The sequence below is a fragment of the Chrysemys picta genome, chromosome 3 (assembly GCF_011386835.1).
Source record: "Chrysemys picta bellii isolate R12L10 chromosome 3, ASM1138683v2, whole genome shotgun sequence".
Classification (NCBI taxonomy): Eukaryota; Metazoa; Chordata; order Testudines; family Emydidae; genus Chrysemys; species Chrysemys picta.
Genome location: NC_088793.1, coordinates 119,930,843 through 119,952,059, shown reverse-complemented (window position 1 = coordinate 119,952,059; position 21,217 = coordinate 119,930,843). Strand labels below are relative to the sequence as shown.

Genomic DNA, 21,217 nt, shown 5'->3' with positions numbered 1-21,217 from the left:
CAAAATCAAGAATTAAAACAAATAGATCATGGATTAGCCCTGACTAGTTCTTGACTTTTTTTTATTTTTTTTTTAAAAAAGCTTAAATCTTCCTTAAACATTATAGTTCAAATTGATAGTTGTGTGAGCCTTTGCTGAAGAATTCAAATACAAACCATAGATTTAAAATCTGGTTAAAAAATCCCTTGCCTCCTCAACTGCTTCAGCTTTCATACTCTAATCTTGTGATGGTTCTTATTTTCCAGACATTGGTGTCCTCTGCAGTAGAGAAGACCTTTATCCTATGTACCATCCCCTCTTTCCCCCAAATCGTCTTCAGAATAAACCTTTCAGGCCCCATTTATGCACTATGTAAAGAAGTAAAAAAGGTCACAAACTCAAATATTTTTCCTCTTCTTGTGGGTGACCTATTTAAAAGAGAGATGGAGAGAGGGAAGATGTCTTGAGTTTAATGGCCCTTAATGAGGGATTAGTAAAACCAACAAACTGGCCCTGCAAGGTGTAAAAGTTACAAGGAGTCTGGAACCCATTCTTGAAACACACAACAAAAATACCCAGTGATGAGTGTAGTAGACAATAGCATAAAAGCTGTTTTAACACTAAGCTGCATTTTATGCTTTATAGCATTTTATTTCAAAATCTGCTGCGACTTTAAGAGGTCTTCTAGATTGCTAAGGACCTAATCCTACAAAGAGAACATGTGGCTTGAAATCAGTGTGGAGTTCCATTTACTTCATTGGGGTCCTGTGCAACTACAGGCGTCTGCCTCTACTGTTTTCTCTGTAGCTTCTGAACATTTGGCCTTATCTAAACACAAGTTGTACCAATTTCAGTCTATTTAGAGACTGGCGTAGTCAAATCAGTGTAACCCCCCTGGTGTGGATGTTCTTGAATAATTTCAAATTAAAAATCTATTCAGAAGTGTCTGCACAATCAGGTTTGCACAGAATTTTAACTACCCAGTTTCTAAACCTAGTTAGTTGAATCAGTACGACTCTTGTGTGTACAGTGAGGCCTCTTTTCTTTAGTACAGGGGTGAGGAACCTTTTTTTGTATCAGGGGCCATTGACCCACAGAAAAAATCAATCATGGGTCACACACAGCCCTGGGGGGGTGTGTGTGTGGGGGTGTGTGCGCGCGTGAGCTCTGGGATGGGACTGGGGGGGGGGTTGGAGTGCAGGAGGGGGCTTGGGGCTGGGACAGTGGGTTGGGATGCAGGAGGAGATTCAGGGTGCGGGCACCGGATTTGGGAGGGGACTCAGGGCTGGGGCAGGGGGTTGGGGTGGGGATGTGGGGTCTGGGAGGTTAGGTTGCAGGAGGGGGTTCTAACCTGGGGCAGGGGGTTAGGGGTGCGGGCTCCGGCTGGGAGGCGCTTACCTCAGGTGGTACCTTACCTTACCCTGTTTAAGTAGCACAGTGGGGCTAAGGCAGGCTCCCTGCCTGCCCTGGCTCTGCGCTGCTCCCAGAAGCGGCCGCCATGTCCAGCTCCTAGGCAGAGGCGCCCCCACCCACAGGCACCGCCCCTGCAGCTCCCATTGGCCACGGTTCCTGGCCAATGGCAGCTGCAGAGCCAGGGGCGGGGGCAGCACGTGGAGCTTCCCCTAGGCGCAGGGCCTATCAAGGCTGCACGGACATGCTGGCTTCTTCTGAGAGCTGCGCGGAGCCGACAGGATTTTTAACGGCCTGGCAAGCCAAGCTTTCCCCCCGCAGAGGGGCAAGCCAGTGCTTGCGGCTCCAGCCCTGCGGAGGGGTGGACTGAAGCTCAGTGCTGCTGTCCTGCGGTGCGGAGACTTGCTGTGGACTGGATGAAATTAAGCAGTGGACCAAATCAGGCCTGCGGGCCATGGGGTTCCCCACCCCTGTTTAAGTAGGTCACTTTCTGTGTCACCAGTTTAGGAGTGGAAGAAGAAAACACTTAAAACTATGTTCATGAGCTCCCAGTCTTCTACAGTCCTCTGATTATATTGTGAACTATATTGTGCTTTCTCTATCTTTGGGCCAGCAGGTGCACATCTTATTAGCCATTTTTCAGTCCATACTGGACATATTCTTCATACTGCTATTATCAAATGTTTAAAAATCATGAGTTGGACCCAAAAAATTGGCCTAACAATGCTGATTTAAAAAAAATAAATCTGGGGTTTGCTTGCCTTCTGGTTTTAGAGCCTTTTTAGGGTTCATGTTTTTTCAAGCTTTTTCTCTGCATCCATGAGGCCTAAAAATTACTTTTTTAAAATCAAAGCTGAGATTCTTCCATAATAACTTGTTTCCAAAAGCTGGGGCTATATTTAAAATATCAGCTCAAGACTTGTGATAAAAATGATTCTCACTTCTGTACTTTTGGTCCTGAACCAACCAACACTAATAATATGTGAATGTCAGTAGAGGGGAGTGCCCTTCCTGATATTTTGTAACATGAAAGCACTACTGCTAATAGCAGATATTTAGACCTGTTTACAGAAAGAGCTATTGGTCGTTGCTAAGGCTGAGGTGAGATTACCACCTGTAAAAACTTAGTGCAGATCTGAGAGGGGAATTTTACTATGTGGTTCTATGCCCAGATACTACTTATATCAAAGACCATAGGAATTATTTGTGTCTTGGGAGGGCAGAAATTGGACTTCTGTCATGTTGTGTCAGAGATGAGAATTTTGCTACTGAAAGAGCACAAGTTTTCTTGTGTATAATGCATAATGGGGAAATGTTTGCATGGCTTGCACACTCTCTCCATCTTATTGCAACCATAATATTTTTTAATTGCCTATTATTTAGATGTAGCTTAAAACTCAAAAAGAATATGTTAAGGAAAGCTGTAATAAACCTCACTGTATAAGGAATAGTAAAGACTAGAATTTCTGACCACAAGGAAGATAGAGTTAACAGATGACTTGACTGAACTATTCAGAACTTTAGAGTAAAACCTAGACTGTCAATCGCGGTTAACTCACATGATTAACTCAAAAAAATCAATCGTGATTAATTGCACTGTTAAACAATAGAATACCAATTGAAATTTATTAAATAGTTTTGGATGTTTTTCTACATTTTCAATATTGATTTCAATTACAACACAGAATACAAAGTTCACAGTGCTCACGTTATATTGTTTTTGATTACAAGTATATGCACTGTAAAAATGATAAACAAAAGAAATAGTATTCAATTCACCTCATACAAGTACTGAAATGCAATCGCTTTATTGTGAAAGTGTAACTTATAAATGCAGATATTTTTTTTTTGGTTACATAACTGCACTCAAAAACAAAACAGTGTAAAACTTTAGAGCCTACAAGTCCACTCAATCCTACTTCTCATTCAGCCAATTGCTAAGACAAATAAGTTTGTTTACATTGATGAGAGATACTGCTGCCTGCTTCTTATTCACAATGTCGCCTGAAAGTGAGAACTGGTGTTTGCATGGCACTTTTGTAGCTGGCTCTGCAAGGTATTTACGTGCCAGATGTGCTAAACAGTCGTATGTCCTTTCATGCTTTGGCCACTATTCCAGAGGACATGCTTCCATGCTGATGATGCTCATTTAAAAAAATAGTGTCAATTAAATTTGTGACTGTACTCCTTGGGGCGAGGATTGTATGTCTCCTGCTCTGTTTCACCCGCATTCTGCATATACACCTCTACCTTGATATAACACTGTCCTTGGGAGCCAAAAAATCTTATCGCGTTATAGGTGAAACCACGTTATATCGAACTTGCTTTCATCCACTGGAGTGCGCAGCCTCTCTTCTTTTCTCCTCCCCCCCCCCCCCCCCGAGCGCTGCTTTACCGCGTTATATCTGAATTTGTGTTATATCGGGTCGCGTTATATCACGGTAGAGGTGTATTTCATATTCTAGCAATCTCGGATGATGACCCAGCATGTTTGTTTTAAGAACATTTTCACAGCAGATTTGACAAAATGCAAAGAAGATACCGATGTGAGATTTCTAAAAATAGCTACAGCAATTGACCCAAGGTTTAAGAATCTGAAGTGCCTTCCAAAATCTGAGAGGGACGAGGTGTGAAGCATGCTTTTAAAAGTCTTAAAAGAGCAACACTCAGATGCGGAAACTACAGAACCCAAACCACCAAAAAAGAAAATCAACCTTCTGCTGGTGACATCTGACTCAGATGATGAAAATGAACATGCGTCAGTCTGCACTGCTTTGGATCATTATCAAGCAGAACCCATCATCAGCATGAACGCAAGTATTCTGGAATGGTGGTTGAAGCATGAAGGTACATGAATCTTGAACGCATCTAAGTATCTTGCAACACTAACTACAACAGTGCCATGCGAATGCCTGTTCTCACTTTCAGGTGACATTGTAAACAAGAAGCGGGCAGCATTGTGTGTCTGAGTGATTGGTTGACAAAGAAGTCGGACTGAATGGACTTGTAGGCTCTAAAGTTTTACATTGTTTGTTTTATTTTTGAATGCAGGTTTTTTTTGTACACAATTTTACATTTGTAAGTTCAACTTTCATGATAAAGAGATTGCATGACAGTACTTGTATGACGTGAATTGAAACATTTGTTTTACAGTGCAAATATTTGTAATAAATGTAAAGTGAGCACTGTACACTTTGTATTCTGTGTTGTAATTGAAATTAATATATTTGAAAATGTAGTAAACATCCCAAAATATTTAAAATAATGGTATTCTATTGTTTAATATCGTGATTAATCACAATTTTTTTAAATCACTTGACAGCCCTAGTAAAAACTGATAAGTCCTTCCCATCATCTGACAAGGAGTTGCTCTGTATAATGTACTTATTGTGTTTTACTGGTGTTTAAATTATTGCCCTGTATCCTATGGGATTTACTGCTGAAGGAAAGAAATAAGTGTGTTGCCTAACTTTACGGTCTTTTAATTTACAAAATCACAGATGTTACTAATGTAAAGGATCTCATGTATCAGAGTGTAAGATGACTATTAGCGTGTGGTTTTGTTTTTGTTTTTGTTTTTTTCCTCCTCCCCTCTGGGTACAGCATACAACAATTGGCTATACAGTGGTTAACCTGGCCCAGTTGTAAGGTGGGTGCCTTCTTGGAATTAACTGTGGCCAGAAATCATAGAATCATAGAATATCAGGGTTGGAAGGGACCTCAGGAGGTCATCTAGTCCAACCTCCTGCTCAAAGCAGGACCAATCCCCAGACAATTTTTTGCCCCAGATCCCTAAATGGCCCCCTCAAGGATTGAACTCACAACCCTGGGTTTGGCAGGCCAATGCTCAAATAGGCAAACAGAAGAGATGGATCATACCACTGATCCAGTGTTGCAGGATTTATGGCAATTTTTCATACACTCAATTAAGTTCAATTTTAAAAAGGAATTTGTAACACCCTTCTGTTAAAAGATGATATCTTGCCCTAGGATATGGCTTATTAAAAAAAAAACAAAACATTAATGCTTTAAGACCCTTATAATTGACAGGTTACCTGGAAAACAAAAGGTTTCTATTGAAACTACCACGGCTTCTACAATAAGGCCCTACGAAATTCATGTCCATGAAAAACACGTCATGGACCATGAAATCTGGTCTTTAATCTATACTATATAGATTTCATGGGGGGAAACCAGCATTTCACAAATTGTGGGTCCTGACCCAAAAGGGAGTTTCAGGGGGATCGTGGTATTGCCACCCTTACTTCTGCTCTGCCTTCAAGCCTGGGTGGCCGGAGAGCTGCGGCTGTGGCCAAGCTCTGAAGACAGCGTGTGTCCCCCGCAGCAGCACAGAAGTGAGGGTGCAATACCACACTGTGCCACCCTTACTTCTGCACTGCTGCTGCTGGCAGCAGCTCTGCCATCAGAGCTGGGCTCCCAGCCAGCAGCCGTTGCTCTCCAGCTGCCCAGCTCTGAAGACAGCACTGCTGCTAGCAGCAGCGCAGAAGTAAGGATAGCAGTACCAGAAACCCTTCTCTTCTCTCCCCCCCCACCCCACCCCCCATAACCTCGTGACCCTTCCCCTGCCCCAGCCACACAACTCCTTTTTGGGTTAGGACCCGTACAATTACAACACTGTGAAATTTTAGATTTAAATAGCTGAAATCATGAAATTTACAATTTTTAAAATCCTGTGACCATGACATTGATCAAAATGGACCGTGAATTTGGTAGGGCCCTACTTAAAAAGATACTGCTGATCTGAAACTGGATTAAGTAGGTAGGAGCAGAGCAGCCTTGTTTATGTATGGGCCTGAATGAAACTTTTCTTCATACTTCCACTTTTCTGTCCCAATAACAAGTAGGTTGTTCAGAGCAGACATTGTTCAAGTCTAAATCATAGGCTTAGTATTCCATAGTACAGTAGATGAGGCTTGTAAAAACTGTGATCTTAAAAACTGTGATCTTAAACCTGAACAGTTTGACTCAAGGCTGAGTGTAAACTTATTTTATGATCATGCTGAAAAGCTAAGAGAGGAAATGATTATATAGTTCATCACTTGCACAGTTCTCTCTCTGGCTGTGGGGTGGGGTGTGTTCATTCTCCTCATCTTTTTTCCACTCTGAGTGCACAAGAGTGTCTCTGCACAGGCCAGGCCATGTGTTTTGGGTTTTTTTTTTTAATTTCTGTATATGAAAACACAACACAAAATATTTAATACATTTGTTTAAGGCCCTGATCCTGTAAACTTAAATACATATATAATATATAATGCCTACTTAATTCTATACATGTGAATAACCTACTCAATGTGAATAAGTGTTTGCAGAATTGGGGCCTAAATGTGGAAAGACAGCATCTTGCTGTTTAGCACTTGTATATGCTAAAGTGTAAATATTTCATACACTGTGTATGGTACGTACATTATCCCTTTACTTGTCTGAGCTGCTACCATATTGGTGGGTTTTTCTATCTTAGCTAAGGGCCAAATTTCAGTTTTGGGATAATGCCAAGATTTACTAGGGATGTCCTAAATGGTGAGCTGTCATGGTGTCCCCATGCAGAGATGACTTCCCATTTGGAAGTCTCCCTCTTATGCATCAGGCTTCCTCCTTAACTCCCTTCCACTGAGGTTTCTGTTGCTAATAGACTACTAATTTGTCTGCTCCCACCATAGCATCTTCTCCAGTTGTCTGTACCTAAGCAATTTAGATTGTCAGCCTGTTTGCTTTGGCTCTCATCTGTGGCCACTACTTTCTTATGGGCCTTGCTGATTACAGCTTTGGCATTGACCTCACCTTATGGGGGGAAAAAAGCCTTGTAATCCCTGACTCCCACCAAGGGTCTCAAGAAGGCTTAGGCTCTCGACACCGCCTTTGTTACCTTGCCTCCGAGACCAAAAACTTGTACCATGTCTCCGTGTGAATATTCCAGAATCAGCTTTCAGACGGACCACAGAGTTCTTGTTGAGAATAAGGCTTACTGGGAGGCAGGAAGTGCAGGGGGACCTCTTAGATGGAAGACTCTGTAGCCTTACCAGGAAGGCCACGGATCCTTGAAAGTACAGTGGACAATTGAAAGCATAATGTTTCTCTTTCTAGAGATCAATGAGTGGTCCTTGTCTGACCTCTTTGGCACTGACAGATATCCAGGCCCCAGAGCCAAGTTCTTCCTTAGCTCTGCTGGCCACTTAGTTGATCATGAACCTTTTTTGAAATGCAGAATGAGAGGGTTCACTAACCTTGTCTCAGTGTAGGGAAAATTAATATTTGGATGAATCAGGCAGCCAGTGGAATACATGTTTAGCATTACGGTATAGCCCACTGCAACAGAGAGCAGATAGTTTACATGTAACAGTTTTGCCCTATGTTCTTACAGCTAACCCCTGTTCAAACAACTAAAAATAAATGTGAGATGTGGGACCTTTATAAGCAGTAGCTGATTGTGTGGCTGTTTCTGTAGCTTCTTAAAAATTAAGTATAACCAGGAGGATATCTCGCTATCTGAGTACTTAATCTTTGATATCCTTTCAAACTAGGGAGCTAAAGAACTCTTAATATTCCCCCCACTCATACAGTAATGATGTGCTAGTTGCTACTAAAGCAAGACCTGTAACTTGATGTCAGTTGGAATGCCATGTATAGGAAGGCAGTAGGATTCAGCTCTGTGGTGGTAGGGAAAATATCCTTTCAACCTCCTTAAAATCTCCGCAAAAATGTACTTTACCCCACAATGTGGCTTTCAGCCAAAAGTGTAAATAATCTAAAGGAACTGCAGCTTTGTATTGTATGTAAGGATTACGAATGTATGCATTCCTCAGAGGGTGTGGGGAGAGATTAGTATATAATGTTATCTGACGTTCCTGTGTTGCAGGGGGTGGGCAAGAAGATTTCTTATTTGGCAGGGGTTAGATCTTCAAATTTTGGTCTTGCCATTTCTAAATAGAGCTTACTTTCAGCTTTCAATGTCTCTTCCCCTCCCCCCCGTACCTCTAGTGCACATTGCGTTGGAAAATCCTTCCTTCCCTTTTGACAGGAAAAATACTTTTTTTTTTTTTTTTAAGCGTGGAAATTGGGTACTGTCTCATATTTTAAAGCATTCCAGAACTCTGCAAATACTAGAGCTAGGGTGGAAAAGAAGTTTTCGAAAAGTTTAGATTCAGTTGAAAAGAAATCTAGAACCTGCAAAATTCTCTCATGCTTGACTGTTTTTAAACAGTATCATTTTATCTGAACAAACCCTTAAAGGCATTGGGTCATCTAGCAGACCGCTTCTAGGGTTTGGCCACGGCAGATACACAATTGTGCAACTGTTGATTCTTCAATAGGTAAATAACTGGAAAGAAGGAATGGAGAGAGTTTTTTCTAATAACTTGTTATTTTAATGACTCTTGGAGCCTATGTAACTCACTGAAAGTGTCTTACGTTTTAACTTGAAGGTGTTCCATTTTGTAATTAAATACATTAAAACTAGTATTGCCAATATTTTACAGTTGACATAAGTGTAGTTTCATATATAAATTATAATTTTCAAGGGCGGTCTCCAGTATCTACATTATTTTTAAGTAGCTGAAAGCTATTTAAACTTGAAACACTGTGCAAAAGGGCAGATATTCCTCTTCCACCTCTTAATCCCAGTCTAAAAATATTTTGAAATGTCACTGGTATACAAGTTCCTCACCTATAGCAACAGAGGGTCCTGTGGCACCTTTAAGACTATCAGAAGTATTGAGTCTGAAGAAGTGAGGTTCTTATCCACAAAAGCTTATGCTCCCAATACTTCTGTTAGTCTTAAAGGTGCCACAGGAACCTCTGTTGCTTTTTACAGATTCAGACTAACACGGCTACCCCTCTGATACTTGTCACCTATAGCAGACTTTTCTGTTCTGTTAGTTTTGGCTTTCTGTAGTGTTGTATTCGTAAAATGATCTGTCCATCTTTTCACCCTAAGGAGGAGGAAAAATACACCAAGCTGTACAATATGTAGCTGGCAAATAAAAATATCCTTGCGTTATTTTAGAAATGCAGATTATACAGGAAGCAAATGGTGGAACAAAGAAGGAAGAGGAGAGCATTACATCCCCTATCCCTCATCTTGTGTAGCAAAACTGTCTGTGGTTTCAAGTTCTTGTTCTCATGGTTTATTACCTCTCCCTTACCGATATTTATGTTGCAACCCTGGGGGTGGAGGGAGGAGTCTTCCTGAGGTGTGCAAAGTGCAGTACTTTTTAGGTGACAGTATTGTTCTATCGTACCTTCAGACAATCCTTTTCTGAGCTGCCACTACTGTGCGGCTCCTTATGATCCTTCCTGCAGGCTTGGTTGCTGTTTTCCTGGTGTGGTTTTTTTTTTTTTAATTAATAGACAATTTCTTTGTTACTAGTAAAATATCTCTAGTATTCTGCATACAGTACTGACCTTTCTATTTTATACACTTGATCACCTTTCTCCTTTTGCCTTTGGAAAAAACACAATCAGATTTATTATTAAAATATTTGTTCCACAGTGTTCTTAAACCTCCCTTAATGCCTTTTTACATGCTCAGCAGATCAGTTATAAGCATAATAATTGACGTTCATTGGATTAATGCTGATTGGCTTGGAAGAATAATCAACTGCCTTTTACCTTTAAAACCTTATGTTAAATCTAGCTCTAGCATAAAGGGGAGCTGAACATATAATTTTAAACTTCGAAATTTAATTTGGTCATTATGACATTCTTTTAGGATTAAGGGGTGTCTTAAATGCAGCATGCAGTCCTTGCTCACCATGTGCTGTGCTCAAAAGCAATCAACACTAAAATGTTTTCTCATTTAACCAGAAGTCCAATCCAATTCCAGGCTGAGTAACAAAACCTGTGGAGCAATCTGGATAAGCCAGTGAAGTCAGTGCCCTTAATTAACTTTGTCTATGTGATAACACAAAACTCTAATTGAGGAATACACTAAAATGTAAATAGTCTTTTTATTTTTAAAAGAGAGCGAGAGATTGGAGCCATTGTTAATGCTCATCCTCAGTGAGGTGAAGGTGCCTATGATGCCTTTAAGCATTTTTTTTTATTGGAAATAATGCTTAAAAACATGTACAGTACTGGTTCTATGAAATATACATATAGTTCACACTGGTTGTATGGTTTTTCAATATTTTTTAAATCACTCTACTTATTTTCCCTTTAGCTCAATGTTCGAGTTACCACTATGGATGCGGAGCTGGAGTTTGCCATCCAGCCCAACACTACAGGCAAACAGCTATTTGACCAGGTCAGTTGTGCATGTGTGTGAAACCATTGTAGATTGTAAGCTCTTCTTCACGTCATGAACCGTTTCTCTTCCGACTTTGTACAGGGCATATCAGAATGGGGTATTCTAAAGCCTGACTGTTGCCTTTGAACTTGGCCACAATAAATAAGCAAAGATCCTTAAAAATAATAATAATAATTGGCCACTTTTTTTATGTTAGAGATAACTAACAAATAAATGGTATGTCTATCAAATATCCACTAGTGCATTCACCCAGCCTTTACTGCTCTTGATATTTGCCTTATTCTCTCCAGCAGAGACGCTCATGGGTTGTCCTCTCAGTATGGTGAACACAATAAACACATTTACGAACATAATCTCCCCCATAATGAGCCTCTGCTAGAACTCAGTGCACCTTCTGTGAGGTTGCAGTATCTTACGAAATTACTCAGTCATTTAATAATTATTAATCTCACTCTGAGACTTTAAATATTGGGCATCTGTCCCTGCTAGGGGATTACAAAGGGAAGGAGACAATAACAGCCTGGAATCAAGGGGCAATGGTAATGACTTTAATGGCTTATATTGCAAAGGGTATGAGAGAGGCTGATTAGTATCCCTGGGGCCCACGTTTCTCTAGTGAAGCCCATTTCCAAGTGATTATGAATCTTTCCCTTTATATTGAGTTTCATTCTCTGGGTGCCAGAGGTATAGTAGAGCGTCCTGGAAAGGTTTCACTGTGCCACCTTGCTAGTTTCTTCCATTGCTGATGTGCTGTCCTGTGAAGAATGAGCTGTTTAAAACCCTTTCATGTGGGTAATGTCTTACCTTAAGCTGATGATATGTCTTGTCTAGATTAGTGACTTTTGTCTTTCTACTGATGTAGAGGGACATACTGTAGAATGAGCCCTGAGCTACAGTACACTGTTAGATCAACATAGGGCAGCTTATGTCGACCTAACTCTATCATTGTACACACTACAGTCTTACTCCCTCCAATAAAACTGCTCCACTACACCAACATAATAGGGCCTTGTCTACACCACAAAGTTTTGTCAGCAAAAGTTATTCCGCTTTAATTTAAAGCGCTTTAATTAAAACCGCTGTTGCACGTCCACACTAGCTCCTTGTGTCGGCAGAGGGCATCCACGCTAGCAGCTCTTGCATCGACACGGAGCAGTGCACTGTGGGTAGCTATCCCACTGTGCAACTGGCTGCAGGGTGCTTTGGGAAGGGTTTGCAATGCCTCATGGGGCACATATAGCGTCACGTGATGCAGGTTTCTCCAGGGACATCCTACTAGGTTGAAAAAGCAGCTGAGGACTGAAGTGTGTGTGTGTGTGTGTGTGGTGGTGTGGGGGGGGGAGAGAGAGGTGTGTCTGGGGCGGGGAAGACAGCAGGCTGAAAGACCTATCCTGAGGCAGGGGGAGGGGGACACTCCCCCCACATCAGGCCTTGGTGTCCTCTTCTCCCCCCCCCTCCCCCCCCCCCCAAGTGCAGGGCAGAATAGGGGCATTCCACGTTAATAACTGACGCCTCAAATTTTTTGTATCGTTTATTTTTTAAATATTCTCTAATAAAATTTAAATTTGCTCTTTGTTCTCCAAATGGAGCAGCATGCTCAGCTGTCAGATACTTCAGGTAGCTTTGAAAGGGGAGGGGCGCATGCCTGCAGGGCAGCAGAGATCCAAACAGTGAGCAGAGCAGTTACAGCAGGCATTGTGGGATACTGGTGGAAGCCACTTATGTGGACAAAACAAACAGCAGTGTCTACTCTGATGCTTTGTCACTTTGACTTTGCTGCAAAAAGCTTTATGCCTCTCATTGAGGTGGTTTTATTTTGTTGGCAAAACAGCAGAGTTTTGCCACCAAAAGTAGCTTTGTAGTGTGTACATCTCCCCTGTTTGTCAGCAAAAGGCCGCTTTTGCTAACAAAACTTTATAGTGTAGACAAGGCCTAACTCTACCTCCACCAGAGGCGTAGGGCTTATATTGGTATAATTAGGGCGACATTGTCCATGTAGATGCTGCTTTACTTATGTCAGCTATTGGCTGTCATTCTTGTCAATTTCATGGCTCCAGGCTAGAGCTGTGAAATTGACAAGAAAATCCTCTTCCTGCGGAGCCAGGCTGCCTACGGGGTCCTGGCTCCACGCTCCCCACACGGTCCCTCTTAAGTCGGTGGAATGTGCACCACTGACAGAAGGAGGGTAGTGTGGATATGAACTCCGCAGTAATTACTGCAGTGGCTGTAAGTCGACCTAATATAGGTGTACACGACAATATGAGGGTTGTGTATTAAGGGCAAATTCTTTTAATAACTGAATATACAGTAGAACATCAGTTACGAACACCAGAGTTACAAACTGACCAGTCAATCACATTAGCTCATTTGGAACCGAAAGTACGCAATCAGGCAGCAGGAGAGATGGAAATAAGAAAAGCAAGTACAATACATTGTTAAACGTAAACTACTAAAAAAAAAAGGGAAAGTTTAAAAGAAAATAGATTTCACAAGGTAAGGAAACTGTTTTTGTGCTTGTTTCATTTAAATTAAGATGGATAAACGCAGCATTTTTCTTCTGCACAGTAAAGTTGTATTAAGTCAATGTTCGGTTGTAAACTTTTGAAAGATCCACCATAACCTTTTGTTCAGAGTTACGAATACTTCAGAGTTACAACCTCCATTCCCAATGTGTTTGTAACTCTGAGGTTCTACTCTTTATATCAGGGGTCCCCAACGTGGTGCCCATGGGCACCATGGCGTCTAAGTGCACCCGCGTACTGGCCGGTGGATGAGCATTCGCCGAAATGCCCCCGATTTTTGGCAGCGACACCTCTGGATGACGCTGCTTGTCGGCGGCATTTCGGTGGATGCTCGTCCGCTGCCACAGTCCTCCGTGGCTCGTCGTCTGGCACCCGCTAGACGAAAAAGATTGGGGGCCACTGATTTATATAAATATGATGAACACACTTACTTCCATCAGGTATCTTTTTAAATATCTGGGTTAAAATATTGCACACATGAATTGCTGTAACACCTTGGACTTCTACAATAACACGTCTTGATTCAAGTCTTAAGGCAATTGCCAAAGGTAGGTATTATCCCCATTCTGTACAGATGGGGAAGCAAGGAGGAAACTGAGGAACAGATGTTGTGAGTTGGCTGCAGAGTAACAGGACCCCAGAAGAGTCAGGCATTTTGCATATTAAGTGTAACTGCTTTTTATAGGGCACATCCACCTTGTGCATTAGGACAAAGCAAAGAGGCTGACCACTGGTGTCAGTGGGTTCTTCAAAACACGCGGGTCTTATAGGCACTGAAGAACATGGGCAGCCAAACTCTCCTCTTGCTCTTGCTCCGAGGATATGTTTAAAAGAAACAGCATGAGCTCATCTCTGATGTCACTAGTGGGAGGTGGGGCCACTATGGCTCAGAACAAGAACGAGGCAGTGATTGGATTGAGGCAAGTGGCATTTTTGTAAACCTTTTTATACCTTCTTTTTGTGCCTGTAACAAATACCCAAGAGTTTTTATTGATTGGGTAGAACAGAAATAGGCCAAGAATGGCCTAATTTATCCTAGGCTTGCTTTTCACAAAGACCTAGCTGTACTTCTATATATATTAGAGAGATTCACAGCTCTGGCTTGAAAGAGAACTTGTTTGTAATCATAAAGACTCCTGTATGCCAACAGAGCATTAATATTGCCTGGAAAGAGAGACTAAAACTGTACACAAAAATGGCAAGATTAGCTTAACGTCTCTTACAAAATGTTGAATGAGTTGGGTCAAACAGTTTTTCTTTGCTCCTCTACTGGTCCTTTTAACAAAAGGCTGTGTAGTCTGTCTTTCAGCTCAAGTAGGCAGAACTGGCTGAATAGCATGCATTCTTTATACAAATTTTGTCAACACGCTTTGAATGACATTTCAGACAAGAGTTGGCCAGAGCCAACTCAGTCTTGTGGGAACTGTGCGGATTCCTTTTTTTATAGAAAAGATAGTCTGAGTAGCTTTTGTTTTGGTCTGACTTGCAATCACTGCTGTACTTGAAAGCTAACTTGCAATATCACATTTTATTGTAAGAATGACGCAATTTTAATTTCTTTTGATCACTACAGACCTGGGCTAGATTTGAAATCTATAGACTGTTTGCCAAATCTCCAATAAAATGACTTTAATTAAAGCAGCATTTAGTTGTATGACCTAGCTACAGTAGCTACCTGTAGATCTGGCTTGACTTGCTACGCAGAGAATAGAGGAGGGTTGCAGTAGGAAGGGGGAGAATATATTTACTTCAATCTTTCAGGGTATAACTTTCAGAAGTTCCAAAGGCTCCCTTTCAAAAATGATTTAGGAACTATTGAAAAATCTTATCCCCAATCTTTAGTGTTGCCTGCTATAGATGCAAGTCAAATATTTCAGGCAGAAGTGATTTGTTTTAAGATGCTTCTTCAAATATCTAACTCTATTTCTATGGTTATACCATCTTGAAATACAATCAAGCGGAGTGGTGGTATACTAAATATAGCTAGCTTTTGCATAAATGGCAGAAAAGTCTCAAGATTTCTTAACTACAGTTGAACTTTGATGTGAAAAATAAGCTTAAAACAAGTTTAAAAAATAACAGGAGTGGCAAAGTAGTGTTGGCTACTACCGCTTACAATGACTTACCGCGTCTACCAAGATTCCTAGGAGTACCTTTCTCTCCCACCCCTGCCCACTGTTCTTTTTAACAGTCTTCCATATGATTGGGATGAAATATCAATGAAATAGTATGCTGGGACAGAAAACTCTTTAATCTGACATGGTCTTCCAGTGTCCGTTGCTGGAAAGGTAACAAGGTCTTGCAAATCTCACACTGAAATGACAAGATCTCATTTAATTTCCCTCAAGACCTTGTTCTATATTGGGGGAAATACTGAGAGGGCTGGGGAGGTCCACGTGTCTATGGAGAATGTATGTTGATGTAATCCAAAGCAGACATACTTATTTTTAAAGTCTCATTTATCCCATCATGATATTCTGTTCCAGCAACTCTTCCTATCTCTCATCAAACAATTAAAAAGAACAAGAGTTGGGTTGGGGATCAGTTCCCCATCAGAAACCAGTTAGCTCTGGGGGCCGCAGGTGAACAGCAATATTCATCTGTCTAATTGAAAAGCTGCATTGAGAGATTGTCGGGTTTTTATGTTTTGAAGGGGTGGGGTTGAAACTTAAACTGATCTTTATTTTAAAACTTCCACACCTGAATCTTTTCTGGTTGCTGAGGCACTCTGCTTTGTGACAATAGCTGCTATTCAGAATAAAGCTATAGTCTACCAACATCTTGCCGTAGTCCATGCAGACTCCCAAGGACTCCTCAACAGCACAATATAAGGGGCAATTTTAACAAGGCAATGACTAGAAGCAGGCTTTCTGTATGAAGTAAGAAAAAGTTAAGCCTATGAATGTTCCAACCCCTTTCCTTTTAGATCAGGCTCATATTCAGGGTCTTCATACTTTTCCCACAGTACAAGGAGTTTCACAATCCTGGATTCCTACAATCTTTCAAAAACAGCCACTAGTTTCTGCACGGTAACTTATGGGTAATGGAATGGGATCAAGTTGGTGGCACACTCGCCTCCTTTAAACAACTGAGAATACACTTGGGAAGGCAACACCTACTTTGAGAGTTGCTGGCTTAATTAACAAACAATTTTTGTGATTAAACTGAAGATCCTTAGTCCAGTTTGTCATTCTGTTTGTACATTCACACTGATCAAACATCGGTTAACCAAAACTTAGTCCCATCCGTATCAATGACTGATCTCCCATCTAGTAAATATCTTTAATACAAACAAAATAATTGGAAAAGTACTAGGTTATAAAGCTACATACCATCTGCTTATTTTTTAAATATCGCATCATGTAATTTTTTTAAGTACCTATTGCAAAGTGTGAGCGCATGTTAATTCTATATGACTTGTTAAAATCACAGACCATCATGGCGTATCACATTCTTGTGATCTGTGAAAATCTATCTTGATTGTGGTGCCTGGAGTTAACATTTCAAAATCCCCAGAGGTCAGGGAGCAGCATCTGTCAAGTAGACCATTTGTAATAGCTTGTCAAGGTGAACTAGGTTACCCCTGCAACAGGGGTAGTCAATTATTTTTTGTCAAGCTACAAATTTCTTGGTGAAGGTATAGTCAGGGTCCAGGGTCCAGAGAAAATAATAAAAAAATAACTACAATTTCTGGGTCCTTTCAAAGGCATCTGATGGTCCAGATTTGGCAGGTGGTCCACCTATTGACTACCCCTGTCCTACAAATAAACTAAATAATATATGCTATCAGCTAAAGTAGTGTCTTGACTTTTTAAATGAGTAGTACAATTGCTTTATTTGATCTGGAAAGAGCCAAATGACCCTTGAACTTAAAGGCCTTTTTAAATGAGTTGTAACCTTGCTGGAGAGTAGATTCAAATAGTTCTGTTGAACATGATTTTAACTTAAACTGGCTCAATTGCACTGAAGATAAGGCTTAAGTCCTTCATCATTGCAAAAATGAGCTAAATCCTGCTTGCTTAACTCATGGAGTATTCCTGTTGGCTGCCATGGTATTTCCTAAGAGACCAATCAAATACGAGCAGTAGGATTAGACCCTGCAGTGTGACTGTGCTGTAGGCAATAAAAATAGCTTTAGAATGTGGCCTTATTTTTTCATCATCTGCCTTTTAATTGGCATGCTGCTGTTAGTTGTCTTTCTTAGGATTACCAAGCATCTTACTCCATCTGAAATAGATATGAGACTCTAGAATTTGCTGCTTCAGTACCCTTTACTTGCCATCTTGACCATGGGAAGCATTTTTTTTTTAAAGTTGTATCTAAAGGTCTCAATGGTGAGCTGATGCATGTATCCAGTTACTGGATTTTGTGGTTTGATCTAGGTTTTCTGTATTACCATCCCCACTTAGTTAAATCCTGATTCAAATCTCAAAACGCATGAGATTAAAAAAAAAAATTAGGCTTCTTTGTCTTCTGTTGCTGGGGGCAGATTTTTAAGTTTGTGGGAGCCTAACTTCCATTGAAATAGGAGTTAGGCACCTAAATGCATTTTAAAATCTGACTTTGAAGACTTGAGGGCTCTTTTTTTTTTTTTTTTTTTTAAGCTTCTGCAGACTAGAAAACTATATTTTTTCAATTAAACTTGAGATTTTCTGGAGTGCAACAGGTGGGACTTTAATAAAAACCTCAAACCATGACACTTGCCATAAAATCACGAGAACTGGGCTTTGTGCAGCAGAATGGATTTTGAGCGTTGGCATTCTTGTCACCATTATCTCCCTGCCAGAGAGTTTGGAGTAAAGCTCAATTTCCCTCTCTTCAGAATATACCTAGACCTCAGGAACCTCTCAGGCTTCTTGTGATGGAACAAACCAATTCTGCAGCTGGGAAGGAGGAGGGATTTTAGTCAAGTACCAGTTGCTAGTTGAGGTGTGTTCCTCTTACCACCCACCACCTTCCAAAACCCCGGATTTTTGTTATGTTCTGATGACAACATAAGATTCGTTTTGACCTAAAGTCTATTTTTAGTAAAATTAGCATTTCACTTATGAACCAGCCAAAGTAGGGCACAAGAATCGTATGGACCGCATTCTGAGTTGTGCAAGAGCATATTCCTCCTCCTCCTCCTCCTCCTTTTTTTTTTTTTTTTTTTAAAATAGGTACACTTCAAACAAGTGAGAAATAGCCCCCACAGGTGTATGAGATGACCTTTATGTTCTTGAGTAGGGCATCTAGCTTGTAATTCCTCTGTGTAACCTCTCCTTTGAATTCCAGTTTCCCTTGAGTCATGTGCATTGCTGTAACTTACAGATTGTCTATCACTAATCAGCCATGGCCACTGAAACTGTAACCCCCCCAGAGTGGTAATCAACATAGTTGCTGGGGTTTTTTAAAGGCATTCTCACACGCTAACTGCCAGCTTCTGGCTCATTGGGTACTAAATTCAAGGAAAGCAAACTGTGACGTGAAGGTCAGGTAAATGCTCTGAGGAGAGGAAGTTTTTGGACTCTGAACAAGATGTTTGCATGAATTTGACTTTTTATAAAAATACAATTAGTGGAGCATTAATGAAACTACTTTCCTACACTCCTGAGAAATCTGAGCTGCAAACACCTTGGCCTCTGTGCCCTGAGTGGCATCACAAGTACCATAAACAAGGGAAGGAAAATAAAAATGCTGTCCCGGTCTAAATCTCAAATCTCTTTCTGGCATTTGTGGTGTCACCTTTTTTGACCAGAGAAACCAGCATATCTGCAGTTCACAGATTACATGATTTTAAGATGGTACCAGTTACAATATAACACTAATTTGATCCTTAAGAGAGGTTCATATACTATTTTTGATGTATTATAAAGGATTTTCTAAGCTCTTCGCTGTCAAATGGTTTGAGTACACTAACATTCTCAGTAACCATATACCTTACTACAGTTCTTGTGGGAGTTTCCCACTCCTCAAACAGTGTTTGTTCGTAAGAACGGTCATATTGGGTCAGACCAAGGTCCATATAGCCCAGTATCCTGTCTTCCGACAGTGGCCAATGCCAGGTGCCCCAGAGGGAATGAGCAGAACAAATAATCAAGTGATCCATCCCCTGTCGCCCATTCCCAGCTTCTGGCAAACAGATGCCTGGGATGCCTTCCCTGCCCATCCTGGCTAATAGCCATTGATGGACCTATCCTCTATGAATTTATCTAGTTCTTTTTTGAATCCTATTATAGTCTTGGCCTTCACAATATCCTCTGGCAAGGAGTCCCACAGGTTGACTGTGCATTGTGTGGAGAAAAAATTTCCTTTTGTTTGTTTTAAACCTGCTGCCTATTAATGTCATTTGGTGACTCCTAGTTCTTGTGTTATGAGAAGGAGTAAATAATCCTTCCTTATTTACGTTCTCCACACCAGTCACGATTTTATAGACCTCTATCCTATCCCTGCTTAGTCGTCTCTTTTCCAAGCCTGAAAAGTCCCGGTCTTATAAATCTCTCCTCATATGGCAGCCAGTTCATACCCCTAATCATTTTTGTTGCCCTTTTCTGAACCTTCTCCAATTCCAAGATAATCTTTTTTTGAGATGGGCGACCACATCTGCACACAATATTCATGATGTGGGCGTACCATGGATTTATATAGAGGCAATATGATACTTTCTGTCTTACTATCTATCCCTTTCTTAATGATTCCCCACATTCTGTTAGCCTTTTTGACTGCTGCTACACATTGAGTGGATGTTTTCAGGGAACTATTCACAATGACGCCAAGGTCTCTTTTTTTGAGTGGTAACAGCTAATTTAGACCCCATCATTTTATATGTATAGTTGGGATTATGTTTTCCAGTGTGCGTTACTTTGCATTTATCAACATTGAATTTCATCTGCCACTTTGTTGCCCAGTCACACAGTTTTGTGAGATACTTTTGTAGCTCTTCGCAGTCTGACTGGGACTTAACTATCTTGATTAGTTTTGTATCATCTGCAAATTTGCCACCTCACGGTTTACCCCTTTTTCCAGATCCTTTCTGAATATGTTGAATAGGACTGGTCCCCATACAGACCCCTGCGGGACACCACTATTTACCTCTCTCCATTCTGAAAACTGACCGTTTATTCCTACCCTTTATTTCCTATCTTTTAACCAGTTACCGATCTATGAAAGGACCTTCCCTCTTTTCCCATGACAGCTTACTTTGCTTAAGAGCCTTTGGTGAGGGACCTTGTCAAGATTTTTTTTGAAAATCTAAGTACACTATACCCACTGGATCCCCCTTGTCCACATGCTTGTTGACCCCTTAAAGAATTCTATTTGGTGAGGCATGATTTCCCTTTACAAAAACCATGTTGACTATTCCCCCAACAAATTATGTTAATCTATGTGTCTGACAATATTATTCTTTACTATAGTTTCAACCAGTTTGTCTGGTACTGAAGTCAGGTGTACTGGCCTGTAATTGCTGAGATCACCTCTGGAGGCCCTTTTTAAAAATTGGCATCACATTAGCTATCCTCCAGTCATTTGGTACAAAAGCTGATTTAAATGATAGGTTACAAACTACAGTTAGTAGTACTGCAATTTCATATTTGAGTTCCTTCAGAACTCTTGGGTGAATACCATCTAGTCCTGATCATCATCAAAGATCTACAAGCTATCCTGAAAGATGATCCCTCGCTCTCTCACAGATCTTGGGAGACAGACCTGTCCTCGCTTACAGACAACCCCCCAACCTAAAGCAAATACTCACCAGCAACCACACATCACTGAACAAAAACACTGACCCAGGAACCTATCCTTGTAACAAAGCCCGATGCCAACTCTGTCCACACATCTATTGAAGTGACATCATCATAGGACCTAATCACATCAGCCATACCATCAGGGGCTCATTCACCTGCACATCTACCAATGTGATATATGCCATCTATATATGCATATAGAGTGGAACACACATATATATATATATATATATATATATTTTTTTTTTTTTCTCTTACTTAATTGGCCTCTCAGAGTTGGTAAGACAACTCCCACCTGTTCATGCTCTCTGTATGTGTGT

The 21,217-nt window shown here is 40.8% G+C and overlaps 1 protein-coding gene across 4 annotated transcripts in view; it reads left to right on the top strand.

Annotated features, from left to right (window-relative positions):
* The window catches only part of EZR (ezrin), a 57,629-nt gene that overhangs the window by 12,637 nt on the left and 23,775 nt on the right, over nt 1-21,217 (top strand). For all 4 annotated transcript variants that reach the window (XM_005291540.5, XM_042857264.2, XM_065588900.1 and 1 more), the window contains exon 3: nt 10,565-10,648. In XM_005291540.5, coding sequence (XP_005291597.1) covers nt 10,565-10,648 — 84 coding nt within the window. The remainder of the gene's footprint in view (nt 1-10,564; nt 10,649-21,217) is intronic.